The 18087-nt window shown below is 40.3% G+C and overlaps 3 protein-coding genes across 10 annotated transcripts; 2 read left to right on the top strand and 1 right to left on the bottom strand.

Moving 5' to 3' along the window:
- Positions 1-1149: 1149 nt before the first annotated feature.
- LOC116212843 (probable beta-1,3-galactosyltransferase 14) lies at positions 1150-4152 on the bottom strand. Of its 8 annotated transcripts, none has more exons than XR_004157944.1 (5): positions 3184-4131; positions 2759-2875; positions 2511-2653; positions 1928-2188; positions 1150-1856 (listed from the first exon to the last, which is right to left on the bottom strand). XR_004157944.1 is itself a non-coding variant. In XM_031547559.1 (4 exons), exons 1-4 carry the CDS (start codon positions 3291-3293, stop codon positions 2103-2105), a joined length of 456 nt encoding a protein of 151 aa, XP_031403419.1. In that variant the 5' UTR covers positions 3294-4131; the 3' UTR covers positions 1150-2102. The 8 variants fall into 8 exon arrangements, 2 of the variants coding, with proteins under 2 accessions (XP_031403419.1, XP_031403421.1); XR_004157945.1 differs by having other exon boundaries at positions 1150-1753; XR_004157946.1 differs by having other exon boundaries at positions 1150-1636.
- A 5867-nt stretch (positions 4153-10019) lies between these two features.
- LOC116215536 (cold-responsive protein kinase 1-like) lies at positions 10020-14155 on the top strand. The gene is made up of 7 exons (XM_031551279.1): positions 10020-10256; positions 11284-11406; positions 11505-11620; positions 11708-11918; positions 12488-12725; positions 12928-13078; positions 13576-14155. Exons 2-7 carry the CDS (start codon positions 11337-11339, stop codon positions 13951-13953), a joined length of 1164 nt encoding a protein of 387 aa, XP_031407139.1. The 5' UTR covers positions 10020-10256; positions 11284-11336; the 3' UTR covers positions 13954-14155.
- Positions 14156-15440: 1285 nt separating this feature from the next.
- On the top strand, positions 15441-18087 carry LOC116214154 (multiple organellar RNA editing factor 8, chloroplastic/mitochondrial). Its single transcript, XM_031549476.1, has 4 exons — positions 15441-15918; positions 16434-16531; positions 16618-16683; positions 16869-18087. The coding sequence occupies exons 1-4, from the start codon at positions 15536-15538 to the stop codon at positions 17645-17647; spliced, it is 1326 nt and encodes a 441-aa protein (XP_031405336.1). The 5' UTR covers positions 15441-15535; the 3' UTR covers positions 17648-18087.

The following is an 18087-nucleotide window of genomic DNA, read 5'->3' as shown; positions in this document are numbered from 1 at the left end:
AAGGAAACCACTTGTGACTCGAATCAAGCCATAAGAGTTTTTGGCCATCCTTGAGAGATGAGGCCGAGAGCCTCTTAGCTTTTCTCGGATCAAGAATGATTTCCTTATCTCGATTTTAGTTTGTTTTCTCGGATTGTGTGAAGTTGTAAATTCGATATCTTCACGATTCCCATGTTAAAACATCGTTTAAAACCATTTTTAAAACAAATATGCATGGGTTTGTGTATCGAGGACTCAATCGGATCCATTCGGTTATAAGTGGATTGTCGGTTATTTGACCGAATTATCCTTGATCATTATGGAATCGTTTTGGTCGTCGAATCACGAATTGTTTTCATAATTAATGCATTCGGCAATAACCTTAAGCATTAATTCAACGAACGGGTTAATCGGGACGTTCACACGGTTAATTCATTCAATTTAAACAACTTTGCACGAATTGGACATTAATTTGTAACTCGTGTCGACGAATTACAAAACGGTGTTAATGCCCTTTTTAAAACCCTCATACTTTAAAATCCGTATTGTGTTGTTCTCCTTTTCTGAAAAAAAAAAAATTTCAAATCAAGGGCAAGAACATCATTTTGTGATTTGCCGTCATCTTAGCATCGTTTAAGATGTCAGTTGGGTATTCTGTATCAAAATTACAATTACCTGACTAATCATTTCATTCGACTTAACCAAATGCTAGAGAATTGTTTTATTTTTCTCGCTCTTTTTAATGAGATCGAGGTATTGACTCTCTAAAAAAACTGTTCCTATACCTCTACCTCGACATCATCATTATTATTATTATTATTATTAGTATTGACTCCTTTTGTTTATATTATTATTATTATGCATATGAATAGATTGATGATTATAGAGAGAAAAATGAAATAATAAATAAAAGGGAAAAAGAAAAGGGACATCATATCAAATTCAATACAGTACAATAATGATGTGGGTGGAGGTGTCTGACCGATTTCTTTCTGGTCTAAAGACCCAGGCAGTGCCTTGCCTTTCGGGTTAATTAATTTTTGTTTTATTTTATTTATTTATATTATATTTATTATACAATAATAAAAATTAAGAAATGTGCAGCGCAGTAATACACGTCCTCGCATGGCAATCAAGAAATTTCAGAATTGATATTCAGGATTACTCATGTTTCTTTAATAATTACTGTGAATTCTATTTTATTAAATTAAGTCTACATGCCTTTCATGCAATAAAAAAGAGGAGAGAATAAAAAGATAAGGGCTGAGCTTAGAGAATGGACAGAGAAGGGTTGAACTTGAGCCCCTTTCGGCCTTCGTGGGTGTATTTGGGCTTTTCTTTGCTTTTTGTTCAAAATGTCCATTTTGTAAAGTCTACTCGCTCCAGTCAGAGATTGCAGCAGGGATCACCAAACTCAAACCCCCCCGATGTGCCAGATGAGATCCCATTCGTTGACATCGATCGACATCCCAGGAGATTAACTGGCCAAAGCTCAGTACGTGGTTCTAACTAACTAATTAAGTATGGTGGCGGCGGCATGCTTCATCGTCAAAGTGATGAGAAATGACATATTATATGCGACAGGGACAAATGCTCCATACCTTCCGTCCGCTTTCTTCTTCCTCTCCATCATCCCTGCATTTGCACTTGCAGATATCTAAAAACTTGTCATTTTTGCAAATTTATATCAACACTTTAGCTAGCGTACGTGTTAGTTTAAAATATACGAGAAACCGTACGAGTTGCTGCATTCAAAAGCTAAACTCTTGACAGCCTGCAGGATGTTAGCGGAAGAAAGAGTTAAAACTTTGTATTCTGACTGATTCTTTCCGAATCTTTAAAGTACAAATCACCCTTTAGGTGCTCAAGAGTCATTCCTGAAAAAAGAATGAATGAAGAGTTTGTTTCAGTGATTGCATTAAAAAAAAAGAAGAAGAAAGAATAATACCTCTGGTTTATCTATACGGTCCCGTCGAGAGAGCCAAAAAGAATTAACTGCAAAAACTTTTTGTTCGTGTTGAGTCTGTGTACTATGTCGTGTATCCCGCTGACTGCGCATAAATCAGCTGTACTGTCAATGACCCGAGATGACGTTTGGATGGATGAGAAGGAGCAGAAGAGAACTAGTCTTCCAAAGGCACAGTGGGGCTCTTCGAGCAGCTCTCCATTCGATGGAGCTCCAGTAACTGCTTCTCGGGATGACATAGCCCTGTACAAGGCCAACTTCTAAGTACCACATTATTCAAGAAGTCCTTCTTAAGATCCCAATTGATGCATAAAGCACAGAGAAAAATACGAATACATTTTTTCTTCTAGTACATGATTACAAGTCTTCTTTTTATGGCGTCGCTTGTTATTATCATCATCATGATTATTAAAGCAGAGAAAAATTCCCATCCCTCCAAGATCTAGGCACACTTTAAATGATTTCCAATCAAAATCCTCCCAGCAATACCCCTCGTATGGACTTTAAACACACGAGGATGGAGAAAGAAGCAGTTAAGCTTGGTTTCCTTCTCAAAAACACGAACCTGAGCACTTGGGAATATCCCACACGGCAATGGCTTGCGGTTCACAGCTTGGTACATGCAGTAATCTGTGGTTCTCATGGTTGACATTCATTGCTAGCATCCATGCACCTATTGTGACGTCCTCATTACTGGACATCCTGAAGCTGCCATTTAGAATAATATAATTTCAGATGCTAAGAATAATTCCCGGGGGAGGGGGGAAGAATGAGAAGAGTGATACCACATTCTTGTTCACTCAGATAGCTTGCCTATTATTTCTGAGATTAGTGATGGCTTGCGACGAAACATCAGCAGAAAGGGCATAGATTGGACCATAAGCCTGGAGAAAGTAATCTTTCCCAAGCAGCTCGTGGAGCGGCTCATACCTGCAAGAATATGAAGCCCAATTACTAAATTAGAAGGAAAGAGAAAAGGGGAACAACTCGAGTCCCAACCTTACCTTCTCAATACAAAGTTCTTTACGTCTCTTTGATATGTTTTTTCAACCACAACTAGAAGAAACATTTGACAGGACGATATTAGAAATATATACTTGGCAGCACAATGCAAAATAATTACCTCAAATTCCAAGTCCAAATCCAGTATGTATTGAAAAGCCTACAGTTAACTATAGTAACTTCAAAAGCATTCAGTAAGGGTGAGGAAAAGCAGAAGGAAAGAAAATAGAACTGACCACTTAAGTTTGGGATCCCTGAAAATCGGGCCCTTTTTCAGGCATCCAAGATAAGTTTGAGGATTAGTCCACTTTTGGGCCAAGAGTAATGAAAGGTGATCTGTCCGCATCAATGCGGAGGCAATATCTCTGAGTTTCCACCTCTTTGATTCAGTATGACTCACAACAACAGTTTTAACAAGATAGCATGTAAAAAATAACTTTATAAATAGAAATATTTAGGCAAAGGTCAAATTTGGTCATCAACATTTAACTATTTTTCTATTTTAGTCCTGAACCTTTGCTTTGGTTGGATTTCGTCATCAATCTTTTCCGCACGGTATGAGTTCAATCATTCCGTCCAAAATTACGTCAATTTTCCCTAACATGTATATTCGTCAAATGAGAGTGCGCCATGTGCGCGACCGATCACTGCTACTCTAAACTGGTTATTGTAGAGAAAATTCGATTCTTTTTTTAATCATACCCGTTATAGAGCAACTTCGATTCAGGCCCAGTTTAAACTACTGACATCGAAATGCCAGGTTTGCCCTCAATTATCAGTTAAATTTTCTTTCAGCCTACCACTCCCTCCTCCGCACCGCCCCCTTTTTCCTTCCCTGCCGGCGCGGCCCTTACTCTTTTACCTCTTACGACCTGGGACCCCTCAGCTGACCGGTTTGACGCTGGAGAAGCCTAATCGGTTCTGTTATTATCCTAATTTGGTTTCACTAATCAGTTATGGAAAACCCGATAACATGAGCTTCCGGGAAAAGCAAGAGAGCTCGAGATCCTTTGACAGCGCTCCTCGTGAAGCCCCGACTCCGATCCATGAGGAGTTTTGACCAACTCCGAGCCACCGAATTCCTCTAAGGTTAGTGGTTGGAGGAGAAGAATAGGACGGACGAGGCCGAGGACAAACGGAGTGGAAATCCTACCTTTCCCTTTCAATTTTTTAAAAATAATTTTATCATATAAATCTATTTGACAGCAGGAATTCCTGCCATTTGCTACATCTTAATACAAAAAATTAATATAAATATATATAATTTATCAAATATGATATATATATATATATATATATATATACGGAAATAAACAAAATAATGTATATTGATTGATGGCATTTTGGTCTTTCCAATCTTTAGTAGGTTTGATTCCTCATTTATTTCAAACGCCTATTCTGCACTGCCAAAATAAGGAAGCCTCTGAATTCCCTGATGGATCTTTTCTTTATCAATTCATTTCCCTATAGATTCTATTTCCCATCTATTCTTTTCCTTTCTACCAAACATTCCAGTATTTATAATGATTTGGGCCTCACTCGAATGATACATGGAGCCCAATTGAGCCTACCCAGAGCCTAAATCTATATCAAGTCCTGTGTCTATATAACAAATATAATAATTTTTGAAAAGAAAAAAATAAATTATTTAGTATAGAGGGAGAGGAATATGAGAGTGGGAGAGAGTTTGTGGAGTAGTTAGTGGGAAGATTTGAGAGAAAGCGTGGAGATGGTGGGCAGGGAACATGTAACTGATATTATTCTTTGTGGGTAATAATAATAATAAGTTTAATTTATAAATTGCTTGCCTAAAAAGCATAAATTTGCATCAGATTTTCCTCCGTTTCATGGCCTAGGAAACGAAAGTTGCATCTTTTAATCGTGAAAAGCAATAATGAGCCTGCCATTAATGCAAATACACCGACAGACAGAGTCCCATGCTCATCCGAGGATCTATAAATAAAATAAAAATAAATAAATAGATAGGGAAATATATACATATATAGAAAGGATTTCCGGACGGGAAAAGAGAGGGTGAGGTGATGTTGTAGGTTGTGCACTGGGGAAAGCTGAAGTTGCCGGAATGGATGAATTAAGGGAGGAAGAGGGAGACGATGATTCCATGGACGGTTAAAGAGAGAGACCGCCCGCCCTCCTCCTCTTTGATGCCCAAAATTAAAAAGACTGATTACTGCAGCATCAGACGCTATTTCTATTTTCTATTTCCTCTCCTCTTTGCATTATTAGCTCTCTTCCTCCCTCCACCTTTGAACCCTCTCTCTCTCTCTCTCTCTCTCTCTCTCTGTCCGTGGCCTGTACAATTAGCCAAATTGTTCACAGCCCAGGAAAAGCAAACGCAAAGCATGAGAGGTTTCTGATCTGACCTTCTCCGGCTGTGTGTTGGCGGTGTTGTTGTTGTTGTTGTTTCATCGTTGGAATTGATTGTTCAGTTGGCTTGAAGATCAACTACTTTGTGGGATTGAGCTCCCCCTGAAGAAGAAGCTCCTCCTCCTTGCTTCGATTGTCCCGCAGATGTTTAAACTCGATGCTCATTGAGGCTCTGGTTGTAGTCAAATGGTATAGTTTGACTGGATGCATTTGTTTCATTGGTTATATTTCTACCAAAGTTTCATACTTCAGATGGATTTGCATGCGCGGGAAGATCGGAAAATGGTTTTGCTGTTGATTGTGTAACTGCATTTGCTATTTGCTCTTCCTTTTTCCTCTTTTTTTTTTGGCTTTCCTTCTTTACTCGAGCGAAGTCTTCTCCTCTTGATTTTTGAAGGTTCTGATGTGCTCATGAGTCATGACCTTGGTGAAGGAATTCTCTTTGCAAAACTGCGTTCTTATGCTTTTTGCTTCAGTATCTTGCTTAAAGGATATTGTTTGTTCAGTTCAGATGATGAATTAACTTATAGAGGAGTTGCTCATATAATACGCATAATAATACCTAACAATGTTGTACTTGAATGCGATTCTGTCATGTGATGTCCGCACCAACAATAGTATATATTTGAATAAAGAGAGGGGTGTTAAATTAATAGACTTGTTGCTGGGTAGCATCATGATGTGATCGATGTTAATAATAGAGCACGAACATGAAAGCAGCCTAACGTCCGTCGGTTTCATGGCAGAGAAGACCTACTGATATCCCTTTCGTGAGCACAAGGTTAGCAAGTGCCATCATATACTGCGAGGAGTCAGAGAAGTTGATCGATAGTTGTTTTCAAACTAGACTAGATGAGGATATAATGCCATAGATGAAAGGCCATTTTGTACGGGCGAAAAAGACAAGAAAAGTTATCCTTCGATTTCGTCAAATGATAAGAAAGTCAAGAAACCGAGGAAGCCGTAGGGAAAGGGTGGAAGTCTTGATTCTAAGCTACGCGCGAGGCCACAGCTCGATCGTTAATGTTATTGGGGAAATCACTCGTTGAAGAATTCATATTGGAGGAGGTCAGTTTGGGATGCTAATATATGGATGCTTGAACCGTTCCTCAAACTCAAATATGCAATGCAACGGACAAGTTTGTCCTTACGTGGGTTGAAGAGAAACGTGTGGGGAGCATACCTCCTTTAAAATAAAAATAAATAAATAAATAAATGTTTCTTGATTTGTTGAGCTAAAAGATCAAATGTTCGGTATCCCTCATGTCATTTTATTAAATTTTAGAATTTCTCTTTTATTAATCTGTTTCTCACACAAAAAAAAAATTGATCTGTTTCTAATTCTGACCTTGTGATATATTAATCACGGCTACTTGTCTAACTCGCAACGGCAAAGGCTAAGCTTTTAACGGCTAAACTCGAGCAGAATATTTGGAAGACCGTCTAAAACCTAAATAAGAATAAATAAGCTTTCAAGGCTCGCGGCGCATTTTATTGACCTTTGAATGTGTATAATAAAATTGGAAATTAGCATGGGGAAAGAAAGCTCAGCTGTTATGCTTATAAATTTTCATAATCTTCTTTCACTATGACGTCACTCAAACCCACGTTTTCATCTTCCTCTGTCACTGTCGTTCACTACGCTGGAGAACTCAAAGAGCAATTGCGGTGAAATTCGTGGTTTCGAAGCTTTGGTTGAAGCTTGAAGTCGAATCACTCGGTGATTTCGAAGCTTCAGGTTCCTCCTGAAGCTCTTCTGGTTGGTCTCGGCCCCGGCTAAGGATCTGATCAGGAAAATGGTCTGCCAGGGTACGCCTTGAGGCGGATATCAGCAAAAAAGTCATTAAGTGAGTAGCTCATTCCCATTCTCGATTCTCTTTAATTTCTGAATCAAATTGAGATCCCGATGGAAGCAAATCGAAATCGAACTTTATTCTCGTCAAAATCGAAGTTTAATTTGTTAGATTCTGATAGGATATATTGTTCTAATCTCAATGTACCAGAGATTTTATATATCTCTAACAATGGGATTTGTATGCAGTGGGTTTCCTAACTTGCCTATAATCTCTAATATATTTGCGCCAAAATGTAACGAGACTGAAATGCTGCATGGGGACAATTAGAGATTCTTTTTTTTTTTTTGCATTTAAGAAATAAATATAAATATATGGCTGATTTTAGAGAATATATTTTATTTTATATAACAAAACAGGTAGTTGTGATTTAGAGTATTATCTTTGATTTAGGAGATCATTTATTGAAACGTACCAGAGATTTTATCCATCTCTTATATTATATTTCAGCAAGCACTCGATCCTTCTTCTCTCCGAAACATCTTCAAGCCATGGGAGCAACGCATCCTCATATTACTAGAGACAATTCAAGTACGATACAAAATATTACTAGAGATTTATAAATCGATATACTAATTCCTCATCCTCAAATCTATCCTTTCCGGGATTAGTGTCTCGACAAATAGGTAATTGTAGGACTGAAATATTATTTATAGAATTCGAGAAAGCAAGTCTCCCGAAAAAAAAAAATGTTCCTTTTTTATATTTAATATTTATAGAATTACACAAAAAGATTCACAAATAAAAGTGTTAAGGCTACAACCAATTTATAAATTATCCATAATGCTCCCTTAAAAGCTAGACTAAGCAATAAAGTACTATATTCTACTTTAATGTGGAAGCATGATAATGTCTTTATCATCTTAATAGTATTGTCTTTGATCATGTTTTATTTATAAGACTCGGAAAATATTCTTACGAATAGGCGTTTTGAATGATTAACAAATGTGTGTGAACAGATTTATACCCTCTTCATAGATAAAAATTCTGCCAATTTTCTCATCTAGGAGTTACATATATTTACAATACCACCCATCACATCACTCTCAAAAGTAAATTTCTTATTAGTTATGTATTATATTTGGATTAAAAAAAGGGGAGAGAAGGGATTAGAAACTTCAAAAACAAGAATTGGGTTTTGCAGTACATATAAAAGAGTGTAAATACAATAATGATGTATTTGGCGAATTAGACACATAATCACTCTGATTAGTTGATAATATTAATTGATACTTTTATAAAAGATTCCACTGAAATGAAAGCTTAAAAACGCTGATGAACGTGTCAGTTGCATCGTGATTCAAATCCACTGTAGACTAATCCTAAAGTCGTCGTGGTGGCGTCGGAACACAGCCGGACGAAAACGAAAATTTTACCGGTTTTAGTCAAGGCTTTGACTATTTGGAAACAAACAAATAAAAGTAAAAAGTAAAAAAAAAAATTCACAGCGCCACGTAAGACTTTCGTACCAGAGCTAACGGACGGTACAATTTCGTAGGACACCCTCACACGCGAAACTTCTTCTTCTGCCTCCTATTATCTTTGTGACTTTTCAATCTGGCCCTCCATTCTCAACTACGTTGGTCAAGTCCTTCACGAAAAAACAATGTTAGAAATAGTAGAGGTCCTAAATTTGATGTTTTAGGAACTTCAGTCCTATAAGTTTCATTTTATAAAAGTCAATTCTATAAATTTGCTCTATAACATGCTTTTAGTTTTATCCGTTATCAACCGTTACAAAACGACTGACGAGGCTTTGAAGCCGTTAACTTTGTCCAAGTGGTGACATCCTAACTTAAAATTCTTGATATTCAAAAAGTAAAAATAAATAAATAAAAATTATATAAAAAAAACACTAAAGGAAAGGAGAAGGGCCTGATGGGGGCCTCCCTTTCCGACAACCCCTCACCTCCTCTCCCGGCGACCTCAGCCATCAGAGGGAAGGGCTGCCAAAGGAGAGCCACCCCCCCCCCCCCCCCCCCCCCCCCCCCCCCCCCCCCCTCATGAAATGGAAGGGGAGGCCCCTCGATCGGGCCCTCCCTTAGTGCTTTTTTTTTTTAAAAAAAAATTATTTATTTGTTTTTATTTTTTGAATTTCTTTTAATAATTTTAATTTTAAGCCAATAAGATGTTGCCAAGTGGACAAAGTTAACGGCGTCAAAGCAACATCAACTGTTTCGTAATGATTGAAAATGGATAGGACTAACAGTATGCTACGGAGCAAACTTATAGGATTAACTTTTGCAAAACGAAAACTATAGGATTGAAGTTAAAAAAATCGAACTTATAGGACCTATATCGGACTTCTCCTAATAAACAATGCTTCCACCGCTGCACCACGTAACAAATCCAGTTCTACGAGGTGCACGCAGCGCAGTTGCATTGCAAACTGTGTAAACAAAAGCCGAGCATATTAGATAAGCTTTAGCACCCTGTGCTCGAAGCCTACCTAATTCGATGATCTTAAATGCTAGTAATAAGATACTTTGTTCTGTGCATGTTCAATGTGTTAATCTAAAAGGATTGTGGAATCTGATAAAATAAAATCACTAAGTAGTAAGGTGTACTTTAAGTATTAGTAAACTGCATTTATACCTGAATTTACATATAAACTGATGAATTAAGTTTCATTCAAGGTATTGCATGGTCACTATTAATGTGATATATGGACATAAATCAGTCTCCATCCAGAATGAGGACACTGGAGGGCCACACTTAAAAGAAAAAAACAAAAAAAAATTAAAAAAGAAGGAAAGAAATGGGAAGTCCATTTTGGATATTTGAATGAGTTTGGAGGACTTGATGAAAGATAATCAAGAAATGGGTAGTCCATTTTGGATACCTCAGGGCACGAAACAGAAGATTTTTCCTTAACCGCCGCGTTGACCATGTCGCCTTCTTCATAGGCAGGGCAAGGCAGCGCAGCTGGAACCACTCCTACAAAGAAGACGACTTGCCGGAGAGAAAGTCCAACTCCTCTCTCTCTCTCTCTCTCTCTCTCTCTCTCACAGCGGTCGGTCGGGACTGTGTTGCCCTTGCAGAGGTTAGCTCGGGAGGTTGCCAGAGAGGTGAATTCCCTTTGACAACTGTGTTGCATCTTGTTACCTGCTACGGTTGATTCTTTGTTTTCTGTTCCATGGCATCCGCTTAATTTTGTTGAAGAAAATGACCGAGATGGGGCTTTCGCATTACTGATGCGTTCTCGTTTCTGCTACAACAGTTACTTGCTTTTGCATTGTCCTGAGAGATCCGCCGCTTGGCATGTCCTGTCCTTTGAATCGTCCCATGTTTTAGCAGTCTAGGAAGGATTGATCTTAGAGCTCCATGGTAGCACGCACTTTTCAATTTGTTGAGTGTGTGTGGATTCTTTAATCTTCTTCTTGTAAAAATCCATTGCTTCCTAATTTAGAGAAGCAGTCTTTCATGCCATATTCTCTAATTTCGGAGACAGGATGTTGCTTAGGTCCATAATTGGACCTCCTCTCCTCGATTCTTAGTTTCACAGAGAAGAAGGATCTGCTCCCCTTAATTAGCTTGGCGGCTGAACATTAGCTTCCTCTCGGTGGGTAGTTGAGGGCAACAAGTGCTTCTTTATGATATCCTGACGTAGCAAACAAGGAGCATTTCCGATTGTTGTTGTTGTTTTTTTTTTTATAGCATCGACTGAGGGACGTGGATGGTGAGTTTTGGGTTTATTCTGGTCTATTTTGGCTACGATTGATTTGAATCGAGGCCTTTTTAGATTGCAGTTTGCGCTACATCTGATGTGAACAGATGATTGTACTAATCTGAAATGCTGATATGGATATTACTTCGTCTTGTCAATCTCGGGGCTGCTTCCTATGATCACGCTGCAACTTTTATAGCTTTGACCTGTTCTATGTGGCTGCTTAAACTTTTATACTCTTCCATTTATTGAGTGGTTATAAAGGCATTCACTAGCTTTTCTCACTGTCATACACAAAAGATGGATAGCTAGTATACTAAGTTGATTATGATAACAAGTGAATTTTCGGAGCTTTATTTATTGTGTTATAGCGTAGGTACATTTATCGTATGATGACAGCTTCTGATGTTGAATTGTTTCGTTTGCAGTGAAGGGCTTCAGTTTGCCGTGCTGGTTATAGTCCACACAGAACGAGCTTATTATGATTTGCTTTCCTTTTCTCAGGCGGAAGGGTCCTTCCTTATCTGGGCACACAGTCGAAATCGATGAAGGTGACAGCTAATGACGATCTTATCCACTTAAATATTTATAAGCACATCTGAATCAATTTATTGCATGTCCTAAATCCAAATTTCTTCTTTCTTTTCAGAGGTCTCATCTATTCAGAACACTAAACTTTACACTTACAAAGAGTTGCGGGTAGCAACTCAAGATTTTAATCCAGCCAATAAGGTTGGAGAGGGTGGATTTGGATCTGTATACAAGGTAAATCTCTCATTTCCCCTCAAACCTTGTGAGGCAAAATTATAATGACATCTCATGATGAATTACTCATTTTCGCTGACTTAGCAGGGAATTCTTAAAGATGGAACTGTGGCTGCAATCAAAGTATTGTCCGCAGAATCGAGGCAAGGAGTCAAGGAGTTCCTAACAGAAATAAATGTCATAGCAGAGATAGAGCATGAGAATCTGGTGAAGTTGATAGGCTGTTGCGTGGAAGGGAAGCATAGGATTCTGCTTTATGGATATCTCGAGAACAATAGTCTGGCACAGACACTTTTAGGTGAGTTGGCTGTTCGTTTTGGTTCCTTTCTAAATCACTATTCTGTTAAACTGAGCTTCATGGACATTCACAAAGCAGCTCTGTAGGAGCACTCCTTAACATGGTATAACAGCACTACTTATGGTTTCATGTGATGATGCTCTCCCGTTTGTGTTTGAATATATTCTGTCCCCTGGTTGGTTTTTTTCCAAATCATGTCTGCGCCTGTTAAGCTGGGCTTGCACATGAGAGGGAGTGGTCATATTTCACATAAAAAGCAGCTGCATCTTTTTAAGCTTAAGCTTTTACATGATTTGTTGCCTAATGCTCCATTCTAGCTTGAAGCCTCAGCAATAAGGGGTGATGTCAGTATTTTACACTATCTTGTGTATAGCAGAAGCTGAATTAGACCCGAAATGTCATATAAGGAAAATGAATTAATTCAAGAGGTCGCTGTTGCACTTTATTGAGTCACCAACCTACATATCTAAAAGCTTCAGCTTGTAGGTTGTTTCTAGGTACCATCATTATTTTGAGAAATTGCCTCGAAATGTCGCCAAAGTATGAAACATTTTATTTCTATCCTTAAGGTGGAAGCCACAGTAGCATTCAATTTAGCTGGCGGGCAAGGTGTGGAATTTGCATCGGTGTTGCACAGGGGCTCGCTTTCCTTCATGAGGAAGTCCAACCTCATATTGTTCACCGGGATATAAAAGCGAGCAACATCCTTCTCAACAGATACCTCAAGCCCAAGATTTCAGATTTTGGGCTTGCTAAGCTTTTCCCCACTAACATGACCCATATCAGTACTCGAGTTGCTGGGACAGCGTGAGTACACAAACTACTTTATCTTACAAGGCATCTCTTGTTTCCTCTTTAAGTTTTCTCCCTTTCCTTTTGTTCTCTTGTCAGATTTATCTGCTAGAGCAGTATTGTAAGTTTATTAAAGCTGTGTTTCTTTATCTTCTTTTTCTTGCTTATTTTTATTGTTATGACTTATTATTCAGTTGATATGCTTACTTCTGCACAGAGGTTATCTGGCACCTGAGTATGCATTACGAGGACAGTTGACTAGAAAAGCAGATGTCTACAGCTTTGGTGTCCTTCTTTTGGAGATTGTTTGTGGGAGATGCAACACGAACCGAAGGCTTCCACCTGAAGATAGATATCTTCTTGAAAGGGTAAGAATTGCAATAATCCCGTATATATATCTTAATTACTCGGAACTGTTTTATAGCGGAGATTTTCTCTGAACTGTTAATGAGAAAAAAACATAACCTAAATGCATCAGGTTCAACTCCACAGGCCCTTGTTCACCAGCCTAGGCTTTGCGGACCAGACAATGTCAATGTGATTATGTGGTGCTCATGTACCTTTAATCAGTTCTTCAAGGAGTCCATTGAAAGAAAAGAATATATGTGTGTGTGTGTGTGCATCTGAAAGACTACTGATCATAGTAGCTGGCGATATATATAATCGTATACGTGTAATGTTAGGAACCTATTTAAATCTAATTTCTCTTGATGTTCATTTTGATATGTTTCGAAGAATTTTAGCTGCATCACACCCGTAGACATTTCTAAACGCTTATGGTGTCGGAAATTGTTGGCCTTGTCGGAAAACTGTACATTGTTGTGTTATCCAAAATACTTGATGGAGCGATATTACATTGTCTCAGGTATGGAAACTTCATGAGGCGGGAGAGCTCGTCACTATAGTGGATTCTTCTCTCAATGGTGATTTCGATGCCAGGGAGGCCACAAAGTACCTAAAGATTGGTCTCCTTTGCACCCAGGACATGCCGAAGCTCCGGCCCTCCATGTCCACAGTGGTGAAGATGCTAACTGGCGAGATTGACATGAACGAGGAGAAGATTTCGAGACCGGGGCTTCTCTCAGAGTTCATGGGTGTCAAAGTTGATCTTGGGAAGACAGACACCAAGGACTCTACTTACACGGTATCCTCTGGCAATGCGGATAATATGTCTTCCTCTTCCGGAGACATGACCACTTCTTATGCCACAATGACTTTCAATTCGATATACGACCGGAATTGACTTATGGAAGGCTGAGGTTTCTCGATTCTAATTGCAAATGCAAGAAGAATAAAGAGAAGGGTTGCTGTAAATTATGTTTTTGACATGAGTAGTTGTGAGATATATGCCTTGTTTGATTTTTCTCCCTAGTGCGTGATGTACATTCTTTGTAATGTGGTGATTCAATTATAGATCATTTTTATACTGCATTTGAGAGTTTATTCCCCCAGCCGTCTGTCTGTTGAATATCTAACAAACGATTAACAAATGACGCTTGTGAAAGTAATTTTTTGCCCGCTTTCGAATATCCGGAAAAGCTCTTGATAAACTTTATTCCTGGGAAATGGGAATCTATGACCGCATTGCAGACTTCATGCCATCCTCTATCAACAGAAGGGTCCTCATTGTTAAAAAACTTTTTAAGGTTCCTCTCCCCCTCCAGATGAAATACACTAGAGAGCGTTTCCAAGTTATCACAATTTCAATGCCCTTTTAACTTTGAAGAGGCGAGGCCCAATTAATCTCTGCATCCAAAGCTCCTATCAACTCCACATTTCTGCAACACTCTGCCCCATTATCTGGTTTGTAAATGAGCAAGCGAAATAGAGACGACGGTTCCTACTTTCTGCTTCCATCCCGGCCACATAGCCTGCAAGTAGTGTCAACACTACTATTCCACTTCACAACTCTATCCATGGTGGCCAATCTCTATCTTCACTAACCCACCAGCTGATAAAAGGCTATGACGACTGATGGAATACATGGATTAAACAAAACATATAAGCTTATGCCAACTGACTTTATTCTTCCTCTTCCTCATCCTCTTCCAAGTGCTCTGAGATGGAAAATTTTCCTTTCCTTCCAAATCACCGCATCCTCTTTCTTTACCCGGATCAAGATAAGTTTCAGCCATCAACAGTTGGATATTCACTCTCTCTCATTCTCTCTACATTCCTTGTATCTCCATGTAGCACTTCGAAAAACCACTTCAACAGTAGCATTACATTACGAGGGATGCCATAAAAAAATGGCGACCATTGTATAAAGAGGACTGTTTTTGCTCCAGTTGTCAAACCAGGAAAAAAAAAAAAAAAAGGGGGTGGGACTTGCCATCCCCCATTTTGTGCTTGACGAAAGGATAGGCTGCTGTTAGTCCTCAATAACTTTCTCCATGCATGCATAAGAGAGCAGCAGCAGCTAGCTAGCTAGCTAGCTAGGGGTTTCGAGGCTCCAAAAAACTTCTTCCTTAATTACTAGTATAGTAATTTTTTTTTTTTTTGGCCAACGCAGAAATTAGTTCACACGAGCTTATAGTTGGTAGGAACACTAGAGCTTAAGCTTGGACCTTGGAGAATAGTCCATTTATTAAGGCCCAATTCCTTCGGCCCAGCTTATATTTGAACTTGGGCCACGGATGAAGAACCTATGGGATGGCCAATTCGTAATTTCCTTAAACGGCGAGGGCACTTCTATTCTCAACAGGATAAAACCCCCCCAGGCCCAGCCCCTCCACCCCCCCACCCCAAGGCGACCTGTTTCATTTCTCTTAGCAGTTACTCACTCACTAGGGTTTTGGGGTCCTTCCTAAGCATAAACCCTAAGCATGGCGACTCGCTCCCTCCTCTCGAGGCTCGTCTCCCGATCCCTCTCCTCCCTGTCCTTCCCCGCTGTGGCTCCTCCGCGTTCTCAGCCTACCCTGTCCCTTGTCCTTCTCCACCGCCTCCGACCTCTGTCTGCTGCTTCGGCCGAGTTCCGCCTCTGCTGCACTGCTTCCTTCGCTGCTCGGAGCTTCTCGACGCGGGCGACGTCTTCCTCGCTCAACGATCCCAGCCCTAACTGGTCGAATCGGCCCCCGAAGGAGACCATACTGCTCGATGGCTGCGATTTCGAGCACTGGCTCGTCGTCATGGAAAAGCCCTCTGGTGAACCCACCAGGGATGAAATCATCGATAGTTATATCAAAACCCTGGCCAAGGTTATTGGAAGGTGATATTTTCATCGAATCCGCCACTGTGTATTTCCTGATAATCTCCTCGTGCTTCATTTCGGTGAATATCTTGTGCGCTTCCCATTTCCCTGTCGATTAATGAGCTGAAAGTCGCGTAGGCTGCGGAAGCTTGTAAGGGAACAACTAAGCCTCTTGATGGTTATATGACCTCACTGATCTTTGTTGTTAATTTTGGTGCCATAAGTTCGACCTCAAGCTCCGAATGGTTGATTGATGCTATTTGAATGTTGTCATCATTGTTTTAAACGATCTTTTGACCTCCCAACTTTAAAATGTTGGTGATTGTCAGATCTGTAGATGAATAGCGATAAGGATGATTATGTCCACTAATTATTGAATTTTGAAGGATATCTAGGTAAATGGCTCATAGCATAATTTCTAGTTATGCGGTGCATTAGCTTTGTCGCCCGTGTTGTCTTGTGTGGTTGGTAGTCTAGTTATGTTACCTTAGTGACCTGAAATGGGAACTAATGTGGGTTGCTGACTCTTGCAGTGAGGAAGAAGCTCGGATGAAGATCTACTCGGTCTCTACTAGACACTACTTTGCATTTGGAGCTTTAGTATCTGAGGAAGACTCATACAAACTCAAGGGTGAGGCTTCTAATTGGTTGATTTGATTATGCGTCTCCGCACTTTTCAGTGAAACAGGAAGTGATGCTTCTTTTTTTCCTTTGCAGAACTTGAAGGAGTACGCTGGGTTCTTCCTGATTCATACTTGGATGTGAAGAACAAGGATTATGGAGGTGAGATGGTGGTTGTTCTGATGGTTGTCTCCTGACATGGCATTTGTTTGTATTCGAATAATATTAGGTTTATTACACTGTTGTATGTCTTTTTTTCCACCTCTCCTCTCTTTGCTGTTTTATAATTATATTTTTCTGTGAACATGTTGGGTGTTAACAATAGTATGCTGTTCTTCATTGGGCAGGGGAACCCTTCATCAATGGGCAAGCTGTTCCCTATGATCCCAAGTACCATGAGGAATGGGTAAGGAACAACGCCCGGGCCAACGAGAGAAACAGGCGCAACGATAGGCCTCGTAACTTTGACAGATCGAGGAACTTTGAGAGGAGAAGGGAGAACATGCAGAACAACAGCAATCCCCAGTATGGAGCTCCGCCTAATCAAGGAGGTGCACCCTTCCCACCAAACAATGCAAGCAGTGGGATGCCACCAAACCCTGGCACCCAAGGCGGACCTCCAAACTTGAACTATCAGGGCGGGCCACCGAACCAGGGCTATCAGGGCGGGGCCCCGAACCAGGGGTATCAGGGCGGGCCCCCGAACCAGGGGTATCAGGGCGGGCCACCGAACCAGGGGTATCAGGGGGGTCCTCCGAACCAGGGATATCAGGGTGGTCCCCCGAACCAGGGGTATCAGGGTGGTCCCCCGAACCAGGGGTATCGGTCTGGCCCTCCGAACCAGGGCTATTCAGGTGGGCCACCAAACCAGGGCTATTCAGGTGGGCCACCAAACCAGGGCTATTCAGGTGGGCCACCAAACCAGGGCTATCAGGCTGGGCCACCAAACCAGGGCTATCAGGCTGGGCCCCCAAACCCGAATTATCAGGGCGGAAATATGCCTTCTCGAAACATGGGAGGACCATCGCCTCCAAACCAAGGTTGGAACAGTAATCCTCAGCCAAACTTCCAGGAGCAGGGATTCACTCCGAGCAGGGATCCAGGAACTGTGCCAGCTTCAAACTAGTAATATGATCCTTCCTTTTTAGGCTTATTTTCTTCTGTTATGAGAGCGATGCATATTCGTTGTGGATTATCTGTATAAATGTGATGGAACAAGTTTATCGGCATCTTTTGAACCTGATGATCTGGGGTTTGGCTTCATTTAGTGTTTCGGAGCAGTTGGGTCATCTAAACGCTGCTAGATTTGCCGTGGTTTCATCATATATTATACTAATTGATCGGGGAAAGTAATTGCCTGCCTGATATTCCTCTTGATCGTTTGCAAGTTGTTCATGCTCCAACGGTTGAACCAAATTGTCCGCGGTCTTCCATATGTATATTATTGTCAATGTCAGGTGTTCGCACTTGGTCCGATTATTGTTTTCTGAGTCTACTGGTTTCAACCAAATTGTACTCGGTCGTTCCATATGTATATTATATATTGTCAGGTGTTCGCTTTTGTTA

This window comes from Punica granatum, chromosome 7 (genome assembly GCF_007655135.1).
Source record: "Punica granatum isolate Tunisia-2019 chromosome 7, ASM765513v2, whole genome shotgun sequence".
Classification (NCBI taxonomy): Eukaryota; Viridiplantae; Streptophyta; class Magnoliopsida; order Myrtales; family Lythraceae; genus Punica; species Punica granatum.
The sequence above is the reverse complement of the archived record's forward strand: the minus strand, read 5'-3'. Positions and strand labels throughout refer to the sequence as shown.

Coding starts and splice junctions, on each gene's coding strand:
- LOC116212843 (XM_031547559.1), bottom strand. CDS start 3,293: ATGCGGACAGATCACCTTTCATTACTCTTGGCCCAAAAGTGGACTAAT. Junction 2,876..3,183: donor AGGGATCCCAAACTTAAGTG/GTCAGTTCTATT, acceptor ATATTCTTGCAG/GTATGAGCCGCTCCACGAGC. Junction 2,654..2,758: donor ACTAATCTCAGAAATAATAG/GCAAGCTATCTG, acceptor TCTAAATGGCAG/CTTCAGGATGTCCAGTAATG.
- LOC116214154 (XM_031549476.1), top strand. CDS start 15,536: ATGGCGACTCGCTCCCTCCTCTCGAGGCTCGTCTCCCGATCCCTCTCC. Junction 16,532..16,617: donor AGACTCATACAAACTCAAGG/GTGAGGCTTCTA, acceptor TTTCCTTTGCAG/AACTTGAAGGAGTACGCTGG. Junction 16,684..16,868: donor GAAGAACAAGGATTATGGAG/GTGAGATGGTGG, acceptor TTCATTGGGCAG/GGGAACCCTTCATCAATGGG.
- LOC116215536 (XM_031551279.1), top strand. CDS start 11,337: ATGATTTGCTTTCCTTTTCTCAGGCGGAAGGGTCCTTCCTTATCTGGG. Junction 12,726..12,927: donor ACTCGAGTTGCTGGGACAGC/GTGAGTACACAA, acceptor ACTTCTGCACAG/AGGTTATCTGGCACCTGAGT. Junction 13,079..13,575: donor ATAGATATCTTCTTGAAAGG/GTAAGAATTGCA, acceptor ACATTGTCTCAG/GTATGGAAACTTCATGAGGC.